At 32.9% G+C, this 25,478-nt stretch overlaps 1 protein-coding gene across 6 annotated transcripts in view; it reads left to right on the top strand.

The window, feature by feature from the left end:
- Nucleotides 1–4,014: 4,014 nt before the first annotated feature.
- LIPI (lipase I) overlaps nt 4,015–25,478 on the top strand; it is a 68,555-nt gene continuing 47,091 nt past the window's right edge. For 5 of the 6 annotated variants that reach the window (XM_082624688.1, XM_082624689.1, XM_082624687.1 and 2 more), the window contains exons 1-4: nt 4,015–4,292; nt 15,024–15,409; nt 17,629–17,737; nt 19,578–19,679. In XM_082624688.1, the coding sequence (XP_082480814.1) occupies nt 4,184–4,292; nt 15,024–15,409; nt 17,629–17,737; nt 19,578–19,679 (706 nt within the window). In that variant the 5' untranslated portion in view covers nt 4,015–4,183. The remainder of the gene's footprint in view (nt 4,293–15,023; nt 15,410–17,628; nt 17,738–19,577; nt 19,680–25,478) is intronic. The other variant, XM_082624691.1, reaches the window with a different exon arrangement.

The raw sequence follows: 25,478 nt of genomic DNA, 5'->3' as shown, positions 1-25,478 counted from the left end.
TGTGGGAGCAGGGTGAAGAATTAATTCTTACTTGAGGATTGAAAAAAAAAACTAAAAACAATAAAGATAATTAAAAGAAAGAAGGAAGAAAACTTACTCAGAATCTCAGTGCTTTGATAAATTAACTGTCAACTGTTAACTTGGCTTCCTTTCTGATATGATATGTCTACATAGGACCCCGAAATCATCCTGTAAATATCATGCAAGTAATCACTATTTGGCCTTTACTTAGGTGTGGTGATAATTCATTTTTAATTGAAAAGGTATTCTTCTACATGGTTACTGGACCAAAGAAATCATCTTTTCTAATGAAAAGGGACACATGTTTGGAATCCTGATTTCTAACTGAACTCTGACAATACTTAATTTTATGACTTTAAGCAAGTAATTTCACTTTTTGGAATTCAAGTTCTGTTTCTTAAGGAACAGATTGGACTAATATAATTACCTCATTTAATAGATATTTTCTGAGTGCTCATTACATGCCAGGCACTGTTTTTAATCCTTGGGAAACAAAGGTGAGTATAAAGATCTGCCCTCCTAAACCATACAGTGTAATGGGAGAAACAGACTTCTTGAACATATAAATATAAAATCATGTGTCAGTAACTTTCACTAGTTACCTTTGGTTGATATATTATGAATCTGTAAGTCCTGTCTTCATTTATTCTTTCTTTCTTCTATCATCAATATTGTTGTAGTAGGGTAGGAGGGGGTTGAGAAAACCTGCACGTTGTAGGCATGTAACAAATATATGTTGATCAAATGAGTGGATACTTGCAGGTCTCTATTATGTGTAGACCTATCTATTTTTAAAATTCATTTACCCCATAAATTTTATCCAAACCAAGATATTTTCTCTTTAACTTCCCCTCAGACACTGCTTATCTGGGAGCTGTAACTTCAGGTTTCATTGTAAAATATGTAGTGCATATAAGTCATGATCATATTTTCTTGCTGGATTGAAATTTGCATCATTCTTTGTCTACAGTGTGCATGATTTTGGTGTTCTTATCACATCCTCTTTTCTTTTGGCAGTACATAAGTTTATGGCCCATGTACTTCTAGAGTAATTATTTAATGTTTTAAGCTCTGAAGGTCAGCTCAATGCAGTTAGCTGTTTGCTCAGAATTTGACCTCTCTCTCTATATATATATATATATATTTTTTCTAATGTAAGCTTACTGTATTTCCTAATTGAAATTGAGTGAATGCTAGTGGTAGGTAAAAAAGAATCCACTTTATTCTCAGAATTTCCTGGGCCATTAGTCACGTATAAGGTTTAATGGGTTAAATGAATGAATAAAGAATTAGCCTTTCTTCACTCATATCAGGATGTCTTATACCCCTAACTACATGAAGACATCAAAAATGAAAATGTATGTGTGTGTGTATACATAGATAGATATAGATATAGATATAGATATAGATGTATCTAGAACTCTAGAGTTCCTTTCTCCCCTTTTTTGCCCAGGTGACTTATTCTCTTTTGTAGTTCAGCTCTTTTGTCTCTTTTGTAGACAGCATTTCCTGCAAGGCTTCCCATTCTGCACTGTAGATTAGCTGGCTGTTCTACCTGTGTGGTTCCATAGTTTCCTAGATATACCTTTTTCCAGCCCTCCTCACTGTGAAGTACTATAGGATAAATATATTTTGGTACCTAGAACAATCCCTGACACCTCTGTAGATGTATCATAAATAGTTGTTGAAATAATACAGTTTGACTAAATGAATGTCTCTACTTTGTATGTCCAGCAACTAAGTTAAGCCTGGAAATTAATAGATACTTAATAAAAGTTGCATAAATGAGTGAACACATGAATGAATGAATGGAGAAACTTGGGAAATTAATGTTAAGGGAGTGTAGTGGATGCCTTTTAAAAACTGACCTCAATTTTGTCTTCATTTTTTTCTTCTTACTGTCTTTTTGTCTTTATTCTGATTTTCTTAACCATATTTGTCCCAAGTAAATATAACTTTGTGTTGCTATACTTACATAAGATGTTTATTGTAAAGACGTGTTCATAATATTTAAAGAGATAACTAAGAGAGTGAAAATCATCGAGTCTACCATGCAGATATAAACATTTTGGAGGAAAATCTTCCCAACTTTGATCTATACATATATACATGAAGCATATTTTAGGAATATAAACCTTACTATACATACTGTTTTTTAGCTTGCCTTTTATAACCCCAAAACCATGTAATGAAGGCTTTCTATACCAATAAATACTGATTTCTCTACATCATTAATTTTAATTCACAGTATGTATATAATTAGACTAATCCCCTACTGTTAGATGTTTATATTGTTTCCATTTTTTGGCTATTATAAAAATGTCGAGATGAACTTCCTTGCTCATATAATGAACTTCCTTGCTCATATATCTTTGTGCACATATATTAGTATTTCTGTGGGAAAGTATCTTGGATATTTAATTACGGAACCAAATGGTAAGATCATTAAGCATTTTGACACATGTTGCTAAATTATTCAACTTTTTGTGCCACAATATATTCTGACAAAAAATGACTTCCTCATCTCAATAAATACGACTCAACTACCTACTGTAATTAGCTATAGAGTGCCTAGAAGCTTGCCTGATTCATAGGGCTCCATCAATTTTATATCTTCATCATCATCATTCTCATTTTCAGTCTTATAGTATGATATATATTGTATGAATGTCTGCAAGATTCTTAAAATATTTTTTTATATCCAAGGAGACTAAATAGTACATTTATATTGTCTTACTAAACTATAGGCCTTTTATATAATATTTCATCATTCCTCGATATTTTGCTATTTAATGCAATGGCCATGAACAATCCCAGCTTTCTCAGTATTGACAGTAAGTGAAAAATATGAAAATGAAATATAATTTTATATTTTGAAACTCTGCCATGTATTGTCTTAAATGCCAACTTGATATTTTCAATGAGCACTTTAGAATGGCTAAGATGAAAATAATTTGCAAGATTCATATTACAGTGTCACATCAAAAGCACAGAGCAAAAGAAAAATATGTTAAATAGGAAAGACTTTTCAGTTAATTTGATTATAAACTTATTAAGAATTTCTCTTAAGATGAATGACATATTATCTTTCTTCCCACATTCTGAAAAGATGTAGTTTACTTATATCTTTGTTAGAAAAGCGTACTTGTTACAGCTAAATGGTGTGGAAGGACCTAGGTTATTTGTTGGTCTCCAGTCAAATTATCGTGGTGGCATCCTTTTAAAACTGAAGTCTCACATAAAATTCCAAGAGATCAAACAGGCCAAAATAATGATGACATCTCATCAGCGGTTACATTTTTCATGATTTTTAAATGAATACCTCATTTTGTTTGTGGTTCCTCTGAAACACCTCCCCAGACCTCAGCATAGTTTCTACTGATTGATGTAAATTAAACAGGTCTGTTCTTAAAGTATCTTTGGAAATTTACAGAGATTTGAATTTCCAAAATGCAAATTTAATTTTTGAACTTATAAGGCATGTACATAGAGAATAGCAATTCTCTATTTTCCTTGCCTACTAAAATCCATTTCTAAGAAGGAAAATAAGGGAAAAATTAAGTAAACATGTGAAAAGAAATCCAGTAATAATTTTTAAATGTTTGTTATATTGAAAACAGATTTTTTTTTTAATTTTCAAAGAGTAGATCTCAAGAGATAGGCTAGCATTTTGAATTTTAAAATAGCTGCTGAGTTTGGGTTGCAAAATGACATAAATATAAAAGGACCATATTTTATACTTGGCAGCTTGGTGGATATGGATTTTATTATTGGTTTTATGGTGTATAAAGACAACTTAGTTTGTAATCAAAATGAACATAAACCACAACTTTTTCTGACTCTTTTCATTTCTAGCATTTTCTGACATTACATTTGCTTTAGGCTTTCAAGGAACATATTCTTCCCAACCACTTCTGAAATCCTGAGGTTAAGAGGAATAAAGAAAGATATTTTTAGCTTTTTCTTTCCCTTAAATTCAACTTGGGTAGCTGAATGTTTGTGACTTATTACAGTCTTTAACTTAAAAATCCTTCTCACAAGTACAAGCTAAACTGGAGAAAACAAACTGCCTCACCTTTTCAACAAATAGGGAGGAGCAAAAGCCAGGGGTATTTTACATTAAAACCTACCAGACTGTGACAGTCCTACCAGAGAAACCTTAATGAATTTCAGAATTTCTTTTTTGGTGAACCTGAGTGCTTCTTTTACTTTTATCAGATTCCAAATGAGAGTATACATTTTTCTCTGTTTAATGTGCTGGGCAAGATCTGGTAAGAACTAATGCTTTGATTTATCTTTAAAAATTATGTATGAAATAATCAGTATGGTCTGTATTCTGGAATAAAGAATGATATGACATTATGGTATAAAAATATACTGTGATTATAGGTACTAATTATATCAAACAGATTATTATGAAGAAAGTTTGTGTGTGTGTGTGCATGTATGTGTGCTTGGTAAATTGTATGTTCTGTATTTTATTTTACTTTCTAGATAATTAGTAACTAGAGAATCTTTTACAAGGAGCTATAAATAGAGAACAAATACAAATATTCAAGAGAAATTTAGAATAATTTAGTAATAGAGAAATTAATTCAGTATTTGGAAATCATGACTTAATAAACATCTTGTTTCAATTTCATTTGTTCAAATAACCCTACTTTTGAGGAAAATTTTTACATGGATAAATTGTCAATTATAAAAGAAACAGTATAAACATACTCTACAACTTTTTTTTTTGTCCTATTACACTAAACCAAAACAAGTTTATAGTAATAACGTAGAACTTTATTGTCCTGGTTTACTGGCTTACGGTAATAAAGTTTACTAATTTTAGTAATATCATTTACTACTTTATGGTAATAAAGAGAACTACTTGTTCTACTTTATGACAATAAGAAAAGTAGCAAATTTACAATTCACAATGAATAGTTTTTTGTAGAGATTTTGCAAAATTAGGCCATTTCCTTCATTTTAAATTTCTTTAAAAAAAATTCTTGAATGCATACTTGAATAACCTTAAAATGTCAGCTAGAAATTCAAATTATTCCTTATTTCTTTCCAATTGTATATGTGAACTAAAAGTACACTCTGGAAATGTTTCAGTTTTACATTGAAATACAGAATCTAAATGGTAATAATATACAGTTTATTATTTATATTTTACTCACTTGGAATTCTCTTGATAGGCATTTTATGTTTTTGTAATGTATGGTAGTGGTGGCTAGTTCTGGTGGCTTGTTCTCCTAGGCCAAATCACTTAACCTCCTTGAACAGCAGTTCACTCATTTTTAAATGGAAGTATAATTTATAAGACTATCTCAGTGCATTGTAAAGCTCGAAAGAGATAACATAAATCAGTGATTTGGTCAATTATAAAGCAATATAAATTAAGTTAGAATAATCCACTGTGTTTTCTTCCACATGCTTTTTCTCTGTAATTCTCTCAGAGTAATTTCCAGGTGTAGGGCTTCATACTGTATCTACCTGTGTACAGTTATGTGAGACCTGTATGGACTATGTATATCAGAATTCCCTGAGTTACGCATTTAAAAGTGTAGGTGTACCTACCAAATCAGATTCTCTGGGGATGGCCCAGAAAACTAACAATACATTTGAATAAACTTTCCCGGTCATTTTTTACACCGATTTTTAAACCCACGCTTGGGAATTCCTGGTCTAAAGACTTATCAGTCACCTACTTTATTTTGCTTGTGTAGTCAGCTGCATTTTCAACAGCTTTCCAAACATTTGCATAGTTGAAAAAGTTACTGATTGAATATCTTGATTTCTTGTGACATGTTAAATAAATGTATGTTTTCAAAATGTGCTTTGATTGCTTCAGAATCAGAAAATTAAACATACTGTATCACTTTCTGTCACAAGTGTTCAGGGATTTTAAACTTCTACCTACAGTTTTGTGTCTCAACTGGCTCTATGGCCATGCAAACCTTTGTCTTCAATTCAGTTAATTGTCTTATAGTATCAAATCGGTCAGCTGTTTGTTATCTGGAATTCTGCTGGCCCCAGAAAATCTTCATTCTTCTTCTTACACATGAATAAATAATCAAGTTAGTGAACTTCTGATAGAGTTTTATTTATGTTGCTCAACTGTTTGCATAATAACTTGTGCCATAAATAAGCTCATGCTTTTCGGATCTCACCCACAAATGTTCTGTTGCTTCTGTGTGACCTTCCACAGGTCATTTAATTTTATCTATTTATTTATTTATTTAATTTATTTATTTTTGGCTGCATTGGGTCTTCGTTACTGCACGTGGGCTTTCTCTAGTTGTGGTGAGTGGGGGCTACTCTTCATTGTGGTGCGTGGGCTTCTCATTGTGGTGGCTTCTCTTATTGTGGAGCACGGGCTCTAGGCACGCGGGCTTCAGTAGTTGTGGCTTGTGGGCTCTAGAGCACAGGCTCAGTAGTTGTGGCACACGGGCTTAGTTGCTCCACGGCATGTGGGATCTTCCCAGAGCCAGGGCTTGAACCCGTGTCCCGAGCATTATCAGGAGGATTCTTAACCACTGCGCCACCAGGGAAGCCCCATTTAATCTTTTTAAATTTCACTTTCTTCGTACGTAAAATGAGGGAAACGATAGCAAATATAAAACAGTACAGTTCCTACGTGGAGTGATTCCAAAATAAACATAAGCAATTATTAACATTATTGATGTTATTGTTATTGCTGTTAACAAATACATTTCATTTTCAGAAATGGAGAAAGAGAAGGAAGGAGGTTTTCATGCAGGCTTTTGGGGATAAATATGGGTTTCAGAGGAAGGAAGAAGGGTTAAATCTTTCCAGGATGTGTTAGGATTGGTAACTTTTTATGACTGGGTTTTGAGGTCCCTCTTTTATTCATTTGGTCAGTGCTGAAAGTTGCAAGACAGACTAACTTGTCTCAGCAGCTAACCGAGTGTACAAATGGGTTTGAAATCAAAGAATATTAGAATAACACAAGTCATAGGGGACCATTTGTTTCAACTCCTTCCATTTAAAGAAACTGAGGCTCAGAAGTGAGAGGAGAAAAAAATTTGCTCAGAGTCACAAGGGAGGTTTGAGAGAAGCTAGAGTCACCTGGGTCTCAGTTGTCCACGTCCAAGGTGCTGTCCACACCTCTGGACTCTGTCCATTTGATTGCCTTGTCCTCCTCTTCACAGCCATTGCAACTATAATGGAAATATATTTCAGAGATAGAGCTGAACAACCTAGAATCATTATTCCTAACTTCATATGTCTTTGATATTTTAAAAAATTTTACTGCTTTTGTAATTTGAAACCTAAGAAGATTTTCAGAATTCTTTCTGTGTACTGCTATGTTGAGATTACTGCTAGAGTCATCATCTTTCTACATATTTGCAATGAAATCCAATACTGTGCCCCTGCTACTAAATTTCTAATCACAGTAGCATTACTTAATCTAGTCCCCAGAACCTCAATTTGTTCAATTTTCAAACAAAATCAGTGCTTATTTTTCTGTTCTAAATATCTTTATCTTTTTGCTGGTAACATTACTTGTTATCAGTTTTTAATTAACTGAAGTCTATTTAAACCACTTTTCCTCATAACACTAATAAAGAGTATGTTAGATCTAGAATACTCAGAAAAGATTAAAATACAGGAGAGAGAAAACACACAGAAAAATATAGAAAAACAGATAAAAAATTACCATCATCACAAACTACAATTAAGGTATTGGTTTATTTCCTACCAGTTCTATTACAATAAATATGTTTGTACGTGCACAAATGTGCATTTAGAGTGCCCTGTATATACACTATGTATTACAGCTAAAATTAGGACTATATGTGTGTATTTATATAGATTTCTTAATTCCTACATTATCATGGATACATCATAATTTATTTTTATAGACTTGCATTGCCATATATTTAGTTGTTTTCCTAAATAACTACTTTTAAAAATTCTGTGATATACATTGGTGTTAATGGTCATGGGTATAATGGTAAAAATATGTCATTATTTTAATTTTTACTAGATTTTAAGAAGATTGAACACATTTTGATACATTATGAGCTGCTTGAATATTTAATTTTGTAAAATGTATGTTTATATTCTTCACTTGGTATTCAGTTGGGGTGTTCTTTTTCTTCATTAATAGCTCTTTATATATATAAATTCCTTTTCTACTTTACATTGAAAATATTTCCCTAAGTTTTTTTTGTCGTTTGGCTAGTTTATAGTGTTTATGTTACAGAAGTTTTAAATTCATGTACTGTGAAATCTATTGGTCATATTGTATGGTTTCTTCCTTGGTTTTTATGCTAAAAAGTCATTCCTCAATCTGAGATCATGCACATATTAACTGTATTCTTCTTCTAGTTCACATAATTTTACTTTTACATGGAATGCTTTTTATATAACTAGAATCAAATAATTATCACAGCCAGTATTTATTTTAAAATAGGTATCCTTAGGTATCATGGATAATAGAGTGTATTTCTGGGTGTTCCATTCTTTTTCATTAATCTATCTGTCACTTCTTGATTCAGTTTCATAGGCCTCTTTTTACTTGACTTATAATATAAATATAATTTTAATCATGCCACCTTATTATCTGTAAAGTTCATTCATTTTTCTTGTGCAATTTTCCCCTTCCCCAAGACATCTCATCAATCAAGATACAAAACATTTCTTGAGTCCAAAAAGGTAGCTTCTAGCAGTTAATCTGCTCCCTAACCTCTGGCTCCGTACAACCCTGATCTGCTTTCTGACACTCTAGATTAGATATCCCTTTTCTAGAATTTCGTATACATGGAATTAAACAATATGTCCTTTTTCTGTTGTTATTTTATTATTTATTTATTTATTTAATTTCTTTTTTTATTGGGGTATAGCTGTTTTACAATGTTGTGTTAGTTTCTACTGTACAGCAAAGTGAAATGCAGTTCCCTGCACTATACAGTAGGTTCTTATTAGTTATCTATTTTACACATATTAATGTATATATGTCAATCCCAATCTCCCAATTCATCCCACCCCCCGCCACCCACTTTCCTCCCTTGGTGTCCATTTGTTTGTTCTCTACATCTGTGTCTCTATTTCTGCCCTGCAAACCGGTTCATTTTTCTAGGTTCCACATATATGCGTTAATATACGATATTTGTTTTTCTCTTTCTGACTTATTTCACTCTGTATGACAGTCTCTAGATTCACCTCACTCTGTATGACAGACTCTAGATTCATCCATGTCTCTACCAGTGACCCAATTTCGTTCCTTTTTATGGCTGAGTAATATTCCATTGTATATATGTACCACATCTTCTTTATCCATTCATCTGTTGATGGGCATTTAGGTTGCTTCCATGTCTTGGCTATTGTAAATAGAGCTGCAGTGGATATTGTGGTACATGACTCTTTTTGAATTATGGTTTTCTCTGGGTATATGCCCAGTAGTGGGATTGCTGGGTCATGTGGTAATTCTATTTTTAGTTTTTTAAGGAACCTTCATGCTGTTCTCCATAGTGGCTGTATCAATTTACATTCCCACCAACAGTGCAAGAGGGAATATGTCCTTTTTTGTTTCTGGAGTCTTTTGCTCAGGGTGATGTTTTTGAGATTCATCAAAGTTGTTGCATGTGTAATCAGCTTATTCCTTTTCATTGCTGGGTAGTGTTTCATCGTGTAGATAATCCATAATTTGTTTATCTGATTCCTTGATTGACATGTAGCTTTTTTCCAATTCGGGGTTTTTATGAAAAAGAACTACTATGAACTCTTTATACACGTTGTGGAAAATGTTTTCATTTCTTATGTGTAAACACCTAGAAGTGAATGTTTGGGGTCATGTAAGTGTATATTTAACATTAGAAAAAATCTACCAACTGTTTTCCAAAGTATATCATTTTGTCATTTTCCTCACACTGTAGGATGCTTCAAGTTGCTCTGTATCCTTCCAAATAGTTGGTTTTGTCAGTCTTTAAATTGTAGCCCTTCTAGTGATTGTGTAGCAGTACATTGTTTTGGTTTAATTTACATTTTCTTGATAACTGAGGATGTTGACCATCATTTTTGAGCCTAGTGGCCATAGACCATCTCTTGTGAAGTATCTTCAATTCTTTTGTCATTTTTAAAAAATCACGTTTTCCTATTTTACATATATGTGTGTATATACACACACATACAACATAACACACATATATTCTGGATACAGGTACTTTTTCAGGTGTATATTTTGCAAGCCTGCATATTCACATTCTTAAGTGTCCTTTTAGGAGCAGACATCCTTCACTATGACAATTTCCAATTTATCACTTTTATGTTGTGTGCTTACTCTATTGTATCTGAAAAATCTTTGCTTACCTCAAGATTGTTAATATTTTCTCTCAGTGTTTCACACACAAGGCCTGTTGCCTGCCAGAGAATGAAGCCAAATCAAAGCAAGCAGAGATGAGAGAATGAGAAGGAGAAAGAATGGGTCTAAGTTCTCTTTTACTCTAGAACTAGTTTAGCTCCATTGTAACTAAGTCTGATGCTTCTGGTGTCCCCACTGAATGTCCCTGATGTTCATTAAGGTTTTTCTCCTCTGGCTGGTCAGAACTTCAATGTCTCCTAGCCTGATGTGACCTTTGGAATTGTTGAGCTTACAGCTCTTTGTGGAGTTTCACCCTCTGCAGGCATAGGTTTGTCTCTAGCAACAGATTCAAGAGCACTCCTCTGCAGGGTTTGGAGCTCTGCCTCTGCATGGCTCCCTCCTTTGTGGCACACTGTGATACAAACCCTAGTTGCTTCAACTTCTTCAAACTCCCGTCTTTCTCCTCAACTTGACAAAACCGCCATGCTTTGTTGGGTTCAACCTTCCTGCACTGAAGTCTGGAAACTGCCTCCAGGTAGAAAGGTATTAGGTATATGGTTCAAATCATTTGTTTACCTTTTTTTAGATATTATAGTCCTGTGCTTCTTCTTGTCCAGAATCTAAACTTTTTTTTTTCATATATTTTATCGAGTGTTCTGGTTGTTTACAGAAGTAAAGCATGTCTGGAATAGTATCTATAATGACAGGAATTGGATTCTGTAAGATATTTTTTTGTTTGTTTTGTTTTAATTGTGGTAAAACATATTAAAAATGACCATTTTCACCATTTTTAAGTGTACAGTTCAGTGGCATTAAGTACATTCACACCGTTGTGCAACCATCACCACCCTCCATCTCCAGAACATCTTCAGCTTCCCAAACTGCAAATCTGTACCCCTTGACCTCCCCATTTTCTACTTTTCCCCAGCCCTTGGCAACCACTGTTCTACATTATGTTTTTATAAATTTGACTTCTTTAGGTAACTCATTTATGTGGAATCATACAGCATTTGTATTTTTGTGACTGGCTTATTTCACTTAATGTAACATATTCAAAGTTATTCCACGTTGTAACATGTGTAAGAATTTCCTTCCTTTTAAAGGCTGAATAATATTCCATTGGATGTATATACCAGGTTTTGTTTATCCGTCCATTCTTTGATGGATATTTGGGTTGCTTCTACCTTTTGGCTATTGTGAATAATGTTGCTATGAACATGCATGTATAAAAATCTCTTTTTTTTAATATTAGTTTCTGCTTTATAACAAAGTGAATCAGTCATACATATACATCTGTTCCCACATCCCTTCCCTCATGCATCTCCCTCCCTCCCACCCTCCCCATCCCACCCCTCCAGGTGGTCACAAAGCACCGAGCTGATCTCCCTGTGCTCTGCGGCTGCTTCCCACTATCTATCTACCTTACGTTTGGTAGTGTATATATGTCCATGCCTCTCTTTCGCTTTGTCACAGCTTACCCTGAGTCTCTGCTTTCAATTCTTTTGGATATATACCCAGAAGTGGAGTTTCTGGATTATGTAGTAATTCTATTTTTAATTGTTTGAGGCACCACCATAACATTTCCACAGCAGCTGCAACCTTTCAGCAATGAACAAGGGTTCTATTTCTCCACATTCTTTCCAAGAGTTGTTTCCTGGGTTTTTTGTTTATTTGTTTGTTTGTTTTTAATAGTAGCCATCCTAATGGGTTTGAAGTGAGTGTTATCTCTTTTCTTCATTGTTTTTAATTGATTTTTTGTTCTGACACATTTTGATCTCCATCTCATTTTCTTTTATGTATATTCTATAGATTATTTTGTTTGTGTTTATCATGGGGATTACATATAACATCTAAAGTTATGACAATTTATCTTAAATTGATACTAACTTAACTCCAATTAAGACAATAAAGACTTCAGTAAAAACTTAACTTTCACATAAAATACTTGTTTTGCCGAAAGCCTGCTTTTGGTTTTAAGGTTCGTTGGATTCACTGGCAAAATAACCACTCGTTTCACACAAATAAACAGCTTTAATCAACGGTTTAATGAAAGGTGATTTAACTTAATTTTTTTTTTTTTTTTTTTTTTTTGCGGTACGCGGGCCTCTCACTGCTGTGGCCTCTCCCGTTGCGGAGCACAGGCTCCGGACGCGCAGGCTCCAGACGCGCAGGCTCAGCGGCCATGGCACACGGGCCCAGCCACTCCACGGCATGTGGGATCTTCCCGGACCAGGGCACGAACCCGCGTCCCCTGCATCGGCAGGCGGACTCTCAACCACTGCGCCACCAGGGAAGCCCTCATTATTCCATTTTAAACTTAACCTATTGTTTTTCGCCTCAATATATTTTCTCTTAGTGGCCTCCTGTTTTTGAGATGTGGTTTTTCTTGCATTCTAATGAGGGTGATAAAGAGTTTTCTGCTATTACTTCTGGATCCTGGTAATAGGCCATAGACTTTTCTGTTGACTGTTTTAAGTGATTTATTTCCCTTATTTTATCACAGAGATTCCATTGTTTATTCCTCATTACTCATTCCAGGACCAGGTAAAATCTACCTTGGCTTGGAGTGGACCAGCAGTTTGGATGTATCAATTGCATTTAGACTTCTCAGAGTTCCAGCTTGTAGGAAGGTGGATAAGCACAATTCCCTACACAATTTGTACTGTGTAGTAAGCACTGATATCGCACTGAGGTTTATTTCTCCTCTCCACTTCCTCATTCCTTTGTATTTAGAAAAAATGAAGTCTCAAAGTTTTTCACTTGTCCAAGTATCTATCAGCTGTTAATCTGAGAATTGAATGTAGGTCTTGCTTCTTCTTCACTGCCTTCATCCTTTATTTTCTTCTACATAATTGTGACAATGTCACATATATAATTTCCAAACTAGATTGATGGCAACTAGTGCATATTATTATGGATTTACCAAATATATCTACATATAAAATATATATGTGTGGTTTTAAATATATATTTATATATGTTAAAATAAACATTTAAATGTATCAAATACCTATATATGTAGTGGCTTAAGCACATCATTATTTCTGGGCATTTAAATCACTTCTATTTCTCCAGTATTAAAATAATGTATATTCATTTTTTAACATGTGTTTAGACTATTTTCTTGGGATAAATTCTTAGAAGTGTAATTATTGGCATTAACATTACAAACATTTTTGTGCATTTTTGATATATATTGACAAATTGTTTTCCCAAATCTTCTTACCAAGTTAAATTTCCAGAAGCAGTATGATCATATGTTCTCATTAAATTTTTTTTTGAGATTATATGCTTATTTTGGAAAAAAATATAATTCTTAAAAATTATGAAAAGAAAATAAAAAGCAGCCATGTTTCATTGCCTAGTAATGACTATTGCTGTTGGTTTGGCTTAGTTATTTCATTTTCTGCTCTACTTCTTTCTAGGATGGATGGATGGATAGATATGTAGGTATGTAGGTAGATAGACAAATAGGATGCACACATTGATGAAATTCTATATGATGATAATTAAGGTGTTTTAAATTTTTGTGTGATTATGCATAACACTCTGATTAATGTCTTTATATTTTTTTAGATTTTTTTATTTTGTATTGAAGGATAGTTGATTTAATGTCTTTATATTTAATACAAATTATTTATTTCATTAATGTAAATCCTAGGAAGAAAATCAGGAAGAGTAAATATTTTTAAGATTATGTCTGTGTAGTATACACTTAGACACATATAAAATTTCAAAAGGCTGTGTCAACTTATGCTCTCAGCATCCATGTATATGAATATTTGTTACAAATTTACCCTTGTAAGTATTATGTATTTAAAGGATTTTTTCGTTTTGTTTAATTTGATAGGAAGAAAATGATATATTTTTTGTTTTGATTTGTGTTTATTTGATTACTAGTCAGGTAAAATATATTTTTTTCTAATGCTTATTATCCATACCTAAAGATTCTTCTGTAAATTTATTTTTTAATTTTTTAAAATTTTTGGCTGCGATGGGTCTTCGTTGCTGTGCATGGGCTTTCTGTATGGGCTTTCTCTAGTTGCGGCGAACAGGGGCTACTCTATGTTGCGGTGCGTGCCTTTCTCATTGCAGTGCCTTCTCTTGCTGTGGAGCATGGTCTCTACGCACGTGAGCTTCAGTAGTTGTGGCTCGAGGGCTCGAGAGCACAGGCTCAGTAGTTGTGGCACATGGGCTTAGCTGCTCCCTGGCATGTGGGATCTTCCCGGACCAGGGCTCGAACCCGTGTCCCCTGCATTGGCGGGTGGATTCTTAACCACTGCGCCACCAGGGAAGTCCCTGTAAAATTTCTGTTAAAGTTCATAGTCAATGTATGGACTTTTATTGGTGTGTATAACAATTTCCTTATTAACAATATTAACGATTTTAATCACACAGTTGCTATTTTGTACAGATAAAAATTAATTCTTAATTTTTAGCCAACCACATTTATTTCTATATTTCATTGTAAATTTTGAATACATCTAGTTCAAAAATTCTATTTAAGTAATCAGCAAATTACTTAAAACATTGTAGTTGCTCAGAAAATTATGTTAAAATGCTAATAAAGTGAAAACCTCCCCACCCTCCAAGTTCAATTTTTTTCTTTGCAACAGCAACAGGAATTGAATCAAATACTATCCCGATACTCAGCTTGACTGACTTCTTTTTTTAATTTCAGAGAATAAAGGACCATGCCTTAAATTCTCTCAGCTAAGTTTAAAGGATTCCTTCAGAGATCTGTTTAATCTCAAAATGGAGATATTTTTGATATTGTATACAAGGAACAACCCGAGCTGTGCTGAGTCACTGTTTGAGCAGGATAACTCACTTAATGTTAATTTCAACACAAGAAAGAAAACAGTCTGGCTTATTCATGGATACAGACCAATGGGCTCCACTCCACCATGGCTTCAGAACTTTGTGAGAATTTTGTTGGACCAAGACGATATAAATATAATTGTAGTAGACTGGAACCGAGGCGCTACAACATTTTTTTACAGTAGAGCAGTTAAAAATACCAGAAAAGTTGCTGTGAGTTTGAGTAGGTACATTCAGAATCTTTTGGTAAGTCTGGAATTTTATGTGTTATATATGGTATACAATATACAGTATGTTATGTAATACTGCAAAGTGGTAATAAAATACCATTTTCCTGTAGCATTTAGAATTACTGCATTGATATGCTAATGTATGCAGCCATCTTTTCTTTGTGTAAGGATAATTCTATACCTAGACCTGACCTTATTTTTAAAAAAATTATCTTAAAGACTCAACTATTGTGTTTTATCTTAAAATCTTTTAAGATTTTTGTTTTTTTAACTCTACCTATACTTCAGGATAATGTAGTGATTCTTTGTGCACAGAGGGGATAAACTATATAATCATTAGATTTTTTAGATATATTTTCTAAGGTATGTCTAAAATGTTTCAAATTAATCAAGTGTGCGTTGGTAACAGTGAGGGGAAAACAGCTTGAAAAGTAGCATACTTTTGCCAACCGTGGAGGCAGGTGTCAGTTTCATTTAGGTTTATCCAGCATTTAGGTCCAGGGTTGGGATGAGTCAAATAAATTCAGGCCAGTTCTAGGTCATCTATAATTTGATTGATCTTTGACTGCTAAGTCAATACATATGAAGATCCATGCCTGTTCTAGAGGGAGGTGGTAGTGATGGCACTCGAGAGAAAGAAGGGTGATATATGATTTGGGGACATTCTTGAGCTTGAAATCGCCTTTGAGTTGTGTTGTGCTGAACTTCCAAGCCTCTGCTGAAATCGAGCAAGCGTCATAGATCCAAGAAGCAGTTGCACATAGTGGTTAGGAGTCAGACTGGAGGGGTTCAAAGACCACCAAATCCATATCATCTGTGTGAGTTGGAGCAATTGCTTAACTATTCTGCCTCATTTCCTTGTCTATACATTTGGGATAACAAAACTTTCTAACAATATTTTATTTAAGTATTAAATGAAATTAATTCTTAACCAGCACTTGGCATATAATAACCATTGAATAAAATCAGCTATCATTATTATTTTTACATCCTCAAATTTGGACAAAACTAAACCATGCCTCTGGAGACAGAAGAAGTAATTGATTCACCTGTTCTTACTGATAGTCTATAAACTGCATAATTGATTTTTCCTTTTAGCGGTGGTCTTTTCTCTAATTAATAAATATGTACCTCAAAGTGTGGAACATGTGAATGTTAAATAGAGAAATTTAGGAAAATTGTAGTATTAGATTTCTAACAGTGCTTTTGCTTGCAAAGTCTCCGTATTAAGGAGAAGGGATGAAAAGTTCAGTAGCACTGAAGTTGAGAGTGATACTCCCTGGAGGTTCCAGGCACTGGTCTGAGAAATTTGAAGAAAATTATCATTCTGTTCCTGGAAAACCTGAATCTAGTTTCTCATTAGAGTAAATGTTCCACATCTTTCTGTAAGCCACTGGATGTGTCACTGTGTAGAATGGACCATGACCTGCTTCCTGAGAGTATGGTAGAAGAAATTCTTCCTCATTTAAGCTCCTAATGCCCCCATCCCCCTCCCCTGGGCTGAGACTCTAGAAAGTGTTCAAAACTTGGGCTTGGAAGATCAGACTCCATTACTCTCCAGCTTGTGTTGGGGGAAATCACTTAAAATTTCTGAGTCTCATTTTATCATCTCCAAAGTAAGGATGATTTTTCACACGGTTCAGTCTTCCTAAAGTTTTTGATACAATCTACAGATAAAAAAGGGAGGTAGATTAGTTTATATTTTGGAGTTGAACAGACCTGGATTTCAAGTCTTTTTCCCTTATAGTAATAAGTATATGAGACTTTGGGCAACTCATTATCAAACCGTATTTATTCAGCATTTAATAGGTGCTGGGGAAAGTTTTAGGCAATAGGATAAAAATATGTAGCTCATAGGACTATTGTGAATATTACATATGAGATTTAAAAAACACATACCAAGGTAGCTAGCACAAAGTAAGTTTTGTTATTATTATTACAAAATGCTTTATTAATTAAATGTATTATTTTGTACATGCTATTCTAGATAAAAATGACAGTTTTCTAAATTTTTAAATAAAAATTTAATGATATTAAAACTGTGTACAGAAAAATCAGATATTTTATGGAAAAAGTTGAACAAAGATATAGTTATTTGAAATTATAAAATCCCATTCCCTGTTTCCCAGAAATGGATTAAACCAGAAAAAATAATAAATTTTAGAATATTGATGCAACAGGCATAATTTGTGATTTTCTGAAATGAAAATTGTAACATTGTATTTTGAATTGCAGAAGCATGGAGCATCTCTTGATAATTTTCATTTCATAGGTGTGAGCTTAGGGGCTCATATTAGTGGATTTGTTGGAAAGATATTTCATGGTCAAGTTGGAAGAATAACAGGTAAAATATTTTTGACAAAATTAATATTTTAGTATACTTTTAAGCATCAGAAGTTATTACTTTATTTAACATTTAACAGGGGCAATATTTAAGGAAAGGAAATGATGCACAAACTTTTTTTTTCTATATTATATTCAGATGCTGGTCTTTGGTTAGACTCTTAAGTCTTACTTATTTCCTCACCAAACTTAAATTACCCATATAGAAATGGGAGGAAAATGATTAATTTCTGCAGTCCCATATGAATTTTAAGGACACATTATTGTAACAATCCTAAGGAAAGTTTGGCCCATTAAATGTAAAACTTTTTTCATGTATTAACTAAGAAGATAACCTATTACCATGTACTTAAATTTTAGAAACTTTAATGTATTTTAATTCTTTTAACAATTTTACTTGAACACTAAAAGGGAGAATCAGGAGTTGATATCCATGCCTGAGGGATTCTGGACCCCAGTTCTCCTTGTATTTCCTTAACAAGGTTACTGCATCCACAAAGCTTAGTAACCAAATAATGCTGACATGGATGTTCAGGCTTCCCTTTAGGAATGGTGGTGATTTAAAAACTATCCTTCCCCAGTTAATTTAGCTTTTTAGAATTATTGAGATCTATTCCCATAGATGATTTATAATAATTTCAAATGTTAATACTAGAGTCTTAAGTTAACAAAGGGGGAGGGTAGAGGTGAATAACTTGTTTAGATATTTAGGATCTTTACAAACCTTAAGTATACCTTACTTACTTTGATCAGTTTTAACTTCATTCTCATTATATGAATGTGAAAGTTGAGGTTAACTGCATGAATGCAGGAGTGTCAAAAAGTTAGTAACAGCTAAGCCAGGATTTATACAAAGGTCTCTAGCATCCAAAGTCCATTCTCTTTCAACCACCGTACTAGCTCAATTTGATCTGCTGGTAATCCTACTTTATTTTAAGGTGTGTTCATTCACATATTAGTCTAGTTTGAATGGTTCCACATGCCAAGCAATCATCAGGGTTTAAAAAGCCAGCAAATGCAGTGGTTCTACATCAGAACAATTTATAGGAAGAGAGAAGTTTCTGCCTCATTCAGTCATGTGGGCCAAATAAACTAGGGATAACAGAAGGTACTGAGATAAAGCAATATTATATTTTACTTTTTAAGATGATTGTTGCCCTATTGCATAGATGTTCTCAAGGCATTGCATTTCATGTCCTCCCCACCTTTTTTTGACACACTGCAGTAGGCCATGAGCTTCAAATTTTTATTTAGAATTTCAAGTACACCAGAAATAATATCTATATTTTATGAAACTTTTAATAAATTTTTCTTATGTGTATGCAGGAAACTTTTGTGAGAAATGAATGATAAGCTAATAATAAATATATTTTATTCCAAGCTCAAATTGCACTTAACATTTTAGACCTATAGAGAGATCCAGGATGAGCTGGTGCAGAATGAGGCTCAAGACAGGACCAGGATAGTATTTATTATTTCCCCTCCTCAGCGGTAGTAGTAGTTACTTTCTATTAAATAGAGATTTACTATCAGTGTATTCCTAATTACTTCTTAAGTAAAAATGCTAAAAAAACCCACAGTATTTTGTCTAGGCATCTGTAGTGTGGCTTAACACTACATCATTGATGAACTCTGAAGACTGGAAAAATGATTATTCAAATAAAGAAGATACTTGCTATTCATCTAATTTCATTTATTGTTAGATTTGTTTTTGGACAGGTTTAAGCTAAAACTGTATAGGCTCATTATGTTTATAATGTAATAATAATGCAAGCATATGATCTACTGAACTCTGTAGTATGATTGATTAATAGATTAATAGCTTCTTTCTTGAATTTCAGGTCTTGACCCTGCTGGACCACAATTCTCTGGAAAACCATCAAACGGCAAATTAGATTACACTGATGCAAATATTGTGGATGTCATACACACTGATACCAATGGTAACAATGTAGGATTTATTGCTTAATTATTTGAAAATAGAAAAGGAGATGTAGACACTGGGGAAGAGGAAAACTTAATAAGAGAGAGTAGTGGATGAAGTGGTGAGACTCTAATTATATAGTGATTATATTTCCCACAAGCAACATTTCTTGGAGTTAGTGATAACCTGTGGTGTCCAATGGAACTCTTTGCCTTCAGTTTTCCTCCTTCAGGTTTCAAGAACTGTCATGTCATCCTAAAAAAACTGAAATTTGATAAAAAATATATAATTCATCCTTTTCATGCTATTAACAAATTTTATTGATTTGATTGCAACTTCCCTCATGCTTAATGTTCCTGATGCATTTAGATTACCATTCTTTCTTCTCATTTTATCACTTTGTTGTATGTCAATTCAAATTGAGCACAGATCTTCAGGCACAGAGAGAGTACTTTTCCCTAAAGATTTTTAATTATTTTCCTCAAAATGTCTAACCGACTATTAATCGTTTTTGCCAGAGTGCATTGGACAGACACTTTCAGGTAATATTTTAGATGGCCCAGATCCCCTTCCTGAATTGAAACTGATGGTACTAATATTTATTGAGTACTTCCTATATACGAGGCACTTCACGTTCTTTATGTGAATTAATTATGGAATTCTCCTAAGTCCCCATGAGTAAGTAAACGTTATCATCCTTTTACAAATGGAGAAGAGGCTCAGGTCAAGGTGACAAGGCCAGTAGGAGGCAGAGTCAGAATTTGAAATAGAATCTTCTGATTCCAAAATCTGCACTTCACCAGTATGCTGCTCAAATTAACTGGTAATTTACATGTGTTTGGTTGGGGTGCATGGGGAGGATATAGTGCTAAGGCAGAGACAGAAGGAAGTGACCCAAAGACTGCTCCCAATTCCCTATTTCCTCAGGTTTATTTTCTCTTTGGTCCAGGTAATTTATTTTCTCCCATATTATTCTGAATTTACCCTGTGGTGATCCATACCAATGATTTTGTGAGATATATAAATATCCTTAATGCCATAGATGACAATTTTTCAAATTCTATGTCTATATGCCAATGGGCTGAGCCTATAGTCAGAACAGTTATGCTCTTTATTTGGAATCTAAGTTCATCTACATCATACAGAGAGTCAGTGCCTAAAGTCTCATAGTTCTGATACCCTCAACCTTTCACGTTTTCTTTCTCTAGCCCTGTATATCAGCTTATCATTCCCACACACAGCACACCTAGGGCCAATTACTCTGCAATTTTGAACTCTTCTTTTTGAAATTCCAACTTCAATTCTGCTTATGGCCTTTTGAATTAGCTCTTCATACTTTTTATTGTTTTTGTTTGCATTTTTGACTTTTCCTAATAAACTGTTTGGATTGTCTTATATTCTTAATATCTTTTGATGACTCAGCTTATCAAATCTAACTTGCCACTAGATGCCACATAGTTGGCACCTTTAACTGATCTTCTTATGACTATCACAAAAGAGGAACACAGATTTTTGATACTGCATATTCACCTGTCTCAAGGATTCTCTGAATGAGATACTGCCCTTTCCTTAAATACTAACCTATGAGTGCATTTTCTACTTGCCAGTAATTCTTGTCGTTTTTCAGTTGTATATGTTAAGGAAGCTATGTTGCCTTTCATAATTGTTGATTAGGTAATTTGAACAAACATTCCTGCTGGGATATCAGGAAAAAATTACCAGTCTAATATACAGAAGACAGAAAAATTCCAGGGAGGTGAACTGGTAATTTGGAGTCACTTTCCTCTGGTGCAGAGAATATGGGAAGTGTTTTTGAAATCCTCATATGAGGCTTGTAAAACATCTTATACTACTTTTTGGGACCCCAAGGTGTAGCACTATAGGAATAAAGGTAAACTTGAAATAAACCAGCCTTTTCATAATCTCTAGCAAAGCTTTTAATAATCTGAAGTTGCCAGAAAAATCTCACTTATTGTGTTTTGTTTAAGGAGCTCTTGGATTGTTGGACCTGCTAGGTACCTGATAGAAACCAATAATAGTCCTTTTTTGTAGGAAGATCACATCATCTTTGGTCTCAAATTATTTTTATAAATATATTTTTAAATTTCCAGCATCTAAATAAAGATAGCCAGGTACACTTGAAGCAAGAAACATGCATGAGAACCAACAGAAACAATAATCAACAGAAACAGACCCATAGGCCTCCAACTATTGTAATTATTATACACTGGCTAAAACGTACTTAATATTTTCAAAGAGATAAGATTGCAATTATCAGCAGAGAATGACATTTAAATATAAATATGACCTATTATATTTGATAAAAATAATAAAAGTTTTTAACTTAAAAAATAAGATAATTGACAATTATTGAATGGGTTTAACAGAAATTTTGAATCAGGTAAAAAGAGAAAGCGAGTGACTTGGAAAATAGGTGAGAAGTCTGTTTCTAGAATAAAGTAAAAGGGTACAATACGGAGCAAAAATCAAAGAGAGCAGACAGTACAGAGAGGTAAGAGGTACATAGGATAAATAGTGAGAAGGTCAATCATGTTTCATTCAAATTCAAAATAAAAGGAGAAAAAAATGGAACAGAAATGATATCTAAAGAAAATATCTCAGAATTTCTAAAAACTGAGGAATTATAATCAATAAAAAAATTGGAATGCACAGTTAATTCCAATGTGAATAAATAGACATCCTCATTGAGACACATGAGAGTAAAGTTACAGAAAAGACCACATCAAAGCATACAGCATAAAATTAAATGAATAAAAAATGACCCAAATTACAACTAGTTTCTCAACAGAAACAGTGGAATCTAGGAAAGAATAGAGTTATATTTCCAATATGGTGAAAGAAAATAGCTGCCTAGTGTCCCAATCCATTTCAGGAAAAAAAATGGAAACTATATAGTTTCAAACAAGTATACACTGAGAGAAATTGTCATCAAAAGAAGGAAAATTATCCTTTGATGGCTATTCAGGAAGGAAGAGTATTGAAAATGGTAAAATACAGTTCAATCTAAATGGATGTTGATGGCAAAAAACACTGTTATTGTTCTATAGAATTTGGAATATATAGAGAGAATTAAAATACATTAAAAAAATAGCATATCTTGGGGGCTGTTAACTGAAGTTCAAGCATTTTTTGTTCCTTTAATTGTATGGAAGAAAGATTAAAAGTAATTGCCAACAGTTGGTATTTATAAATCAAGGCTTTCTGTTAAATCTCTAGGTATCAAAAAAGAAAAGAGTAAGAGTATATAACTTCCAAACCAATGGAGGACAAAAGGGAATATTTTTTTTTAAGTCCAGAAGAAGGCAAGAAAGGCGAGAAAGAATCATAAAGATCAGACAAAGTAAATAATATGATGGTACAATTAAACCCAGCTATACCATTAAATGTAAATAGCCTATATTAAATTTAGGCTATTAGATTCAATTAAAATATGGTGTCACACTTAGTTAAAAAGACAAAAATTCAATTATGTGTTATTTATTAAAGACATATATAACAGTAAGGAAGCAGAATATGTGAAAGTAGAACATTGATATGGAAATATTACCCACCAAAAGGTGGTGAATCTACATACATTAACTTAGACAAAAATAATTTTATCTCAAAATTAGTAGAAACATAGAAAGGGTTAAAATTATAAAACTTTCAACTCACCAGGAAGATAGTTTGTATATACCTAATAACATGGCTTAAAATTACATAAAGCAAACTTTACACTATCCCATTGCAGAAAGAAAAGCAACTGTACAATCATAGTGGGAGATTTTAATTAGAAAAATTGATCTAATGGACATTTATAAAACATTATACCCAACAACTGGAGAATATACATTCTTCTAAAGCACCATGGATATTTTAGAGAAACATACACTGGGCCTTAAAAATATTCTCAAAAATTTCAGAGGGGGAAGCATAAAAGGTAATATTCTCTATATTCAAAGCAATTAAACTATAAATAAATAAGAAAAATATAAGTAGAAAATCCATATATTTTTAGAAGAAACATATTTTTAGATAACTAATGAGGGAAGAGTAAATGATAATGGAAATATAAAATATTTTGATTCAATAGTATTAAAGTTACTACATATTAAAATTTGTTGGAGTCAGCAAAAGCCATGACTAGAAATACATGTCCAGTTACAGATATTTTAAAAGGCTGAAAATCAATAATCTAAGCATCTATCTTGGGAAATTAAGAATTAAACATAATACATACCCATAGATATTATGAAGCTGATGATAAACATACAAAAATGGAATAAAAATATCAATTAGAAGTGATTTGAAAAGCCAAAAATTTGCACTTTAAAAAGACAACATTAATTATTTAAAACTATGTCATTTTTACCTTCTTTCAACAAAATGAAAGGAACATAGAATGCTTGAACTTTATATATCACCCTCCAGATTAATGAGTCCTTGGAGAGAAAAAAACAGAAAGGACAAGGAGAGAAAACACAACTAATATCAATAATAATAAAGGAGATAGTGTTACAGATAGTATAGGTATTAAAATCATCACAAAGCAATGTAATGAACAATATTTTGCAAATATGAAAATATATGACCATATGGTATGATATATGAAATATAAAAATTCTTATGAAAAGCAAAAGTATTTACCAAACTGACAAATGAAAAGGGAAAATTTGAAGAGTTTTTTAACTATTGATAAAATAGAAACTGTAATTTAAAGCCTTTCATCAGAGTAAATTCCCAGGCAAGTTTTTGTTCTCTACCAAACAATTAAGTGATAAATAAGACCACAGTTTCACAAACACCTTCAGATAATAACAAATAAATAGGAAATGGTTTGCAACCTTTTTAGAAAGCCATCACAAACTTAATGTCAAAAGTTGAGAAAGACATTGCAGAAAAGACAGTTTGCTGAACATTCTCTGTAATAATCATAGATGCAAAAATTCTGCATAAAATATAACATTAGTTATATTATACATTAGTTATTATAACAGCAACATATAAAATTGGTATTGAATCACATCCATTTGGATTTATTATCAAAAGCAAATTTAGTTTAACATTCAAAAATCAATTTCTTAATTCATCTCAGCAAAAGAATAAGGGAGAAAATTCATTTAATAATCTCAATCAAATGCAGAAAAAGCTTTAGGGAGAATTTATGTATGGCAAAAACTGGAAAATTGGGAAAAGAAGTAAAATTCCACAATCTGTTAAAATATATCTATTCAAAAATCTGTAGAAAATGTCACGTTGATGACGGAATTTGGAAGACTTTCTTTTTGAGACTGGGAACTGGAAAAGGATGCCTAGTCTAGTCATTCTGAAGCAACATTTTACTGGATGTCTTAAGTGCAGTAAGGGGAGAAAAGTATTAAAAGATATAAAAATATAAAATCATTTTCAGATGATATGTTTGCATACATAGATAACCCCAAAGAATCTCCAGATAATTAACTAGAATTCACAGGAAAATTTAGCAAGGTTGTTGAATATAAGCTATACATACAAAATTCAATTCTTTCCAGAAACCAGCAATAAGAGTTAGCAAATAAAATTTTAGAATTATACCATTTTAATAAGATAAAATATAACATACCTAGAAATAACTCTTAAGAAAATTGTGCAAGTGCTCTATGTAGAAAACCACAAACACTACAGACCAAAACAAAAAGGAAATAAACCACACATATGAATGTGAGTATCATATACATGTCAATTTTTTGCAAGTTAACCTACAGATTCAATGCAATCTTTGTCAAAAGCCAATATTTTAAAAATAACCTCACAAGCTAATTATAAAATTAATATGGAA

This window comes from Mesoplodon mirus (assembly GCF_964341445.2).
Source record: "Mesoplodon mirus genome assembly, chromosome: 6".
In the NCBI taxonomy this organism is placed as follows: Eukaryota; Metazoa; Chordata; class Mammalia; order Artiodactyla; family Ziphiidae; genus Mesoplodon; species Mesoplodon mirus.
This window is presented reverse-complemented; position numbering and strand designations above follow the sequence as displayed.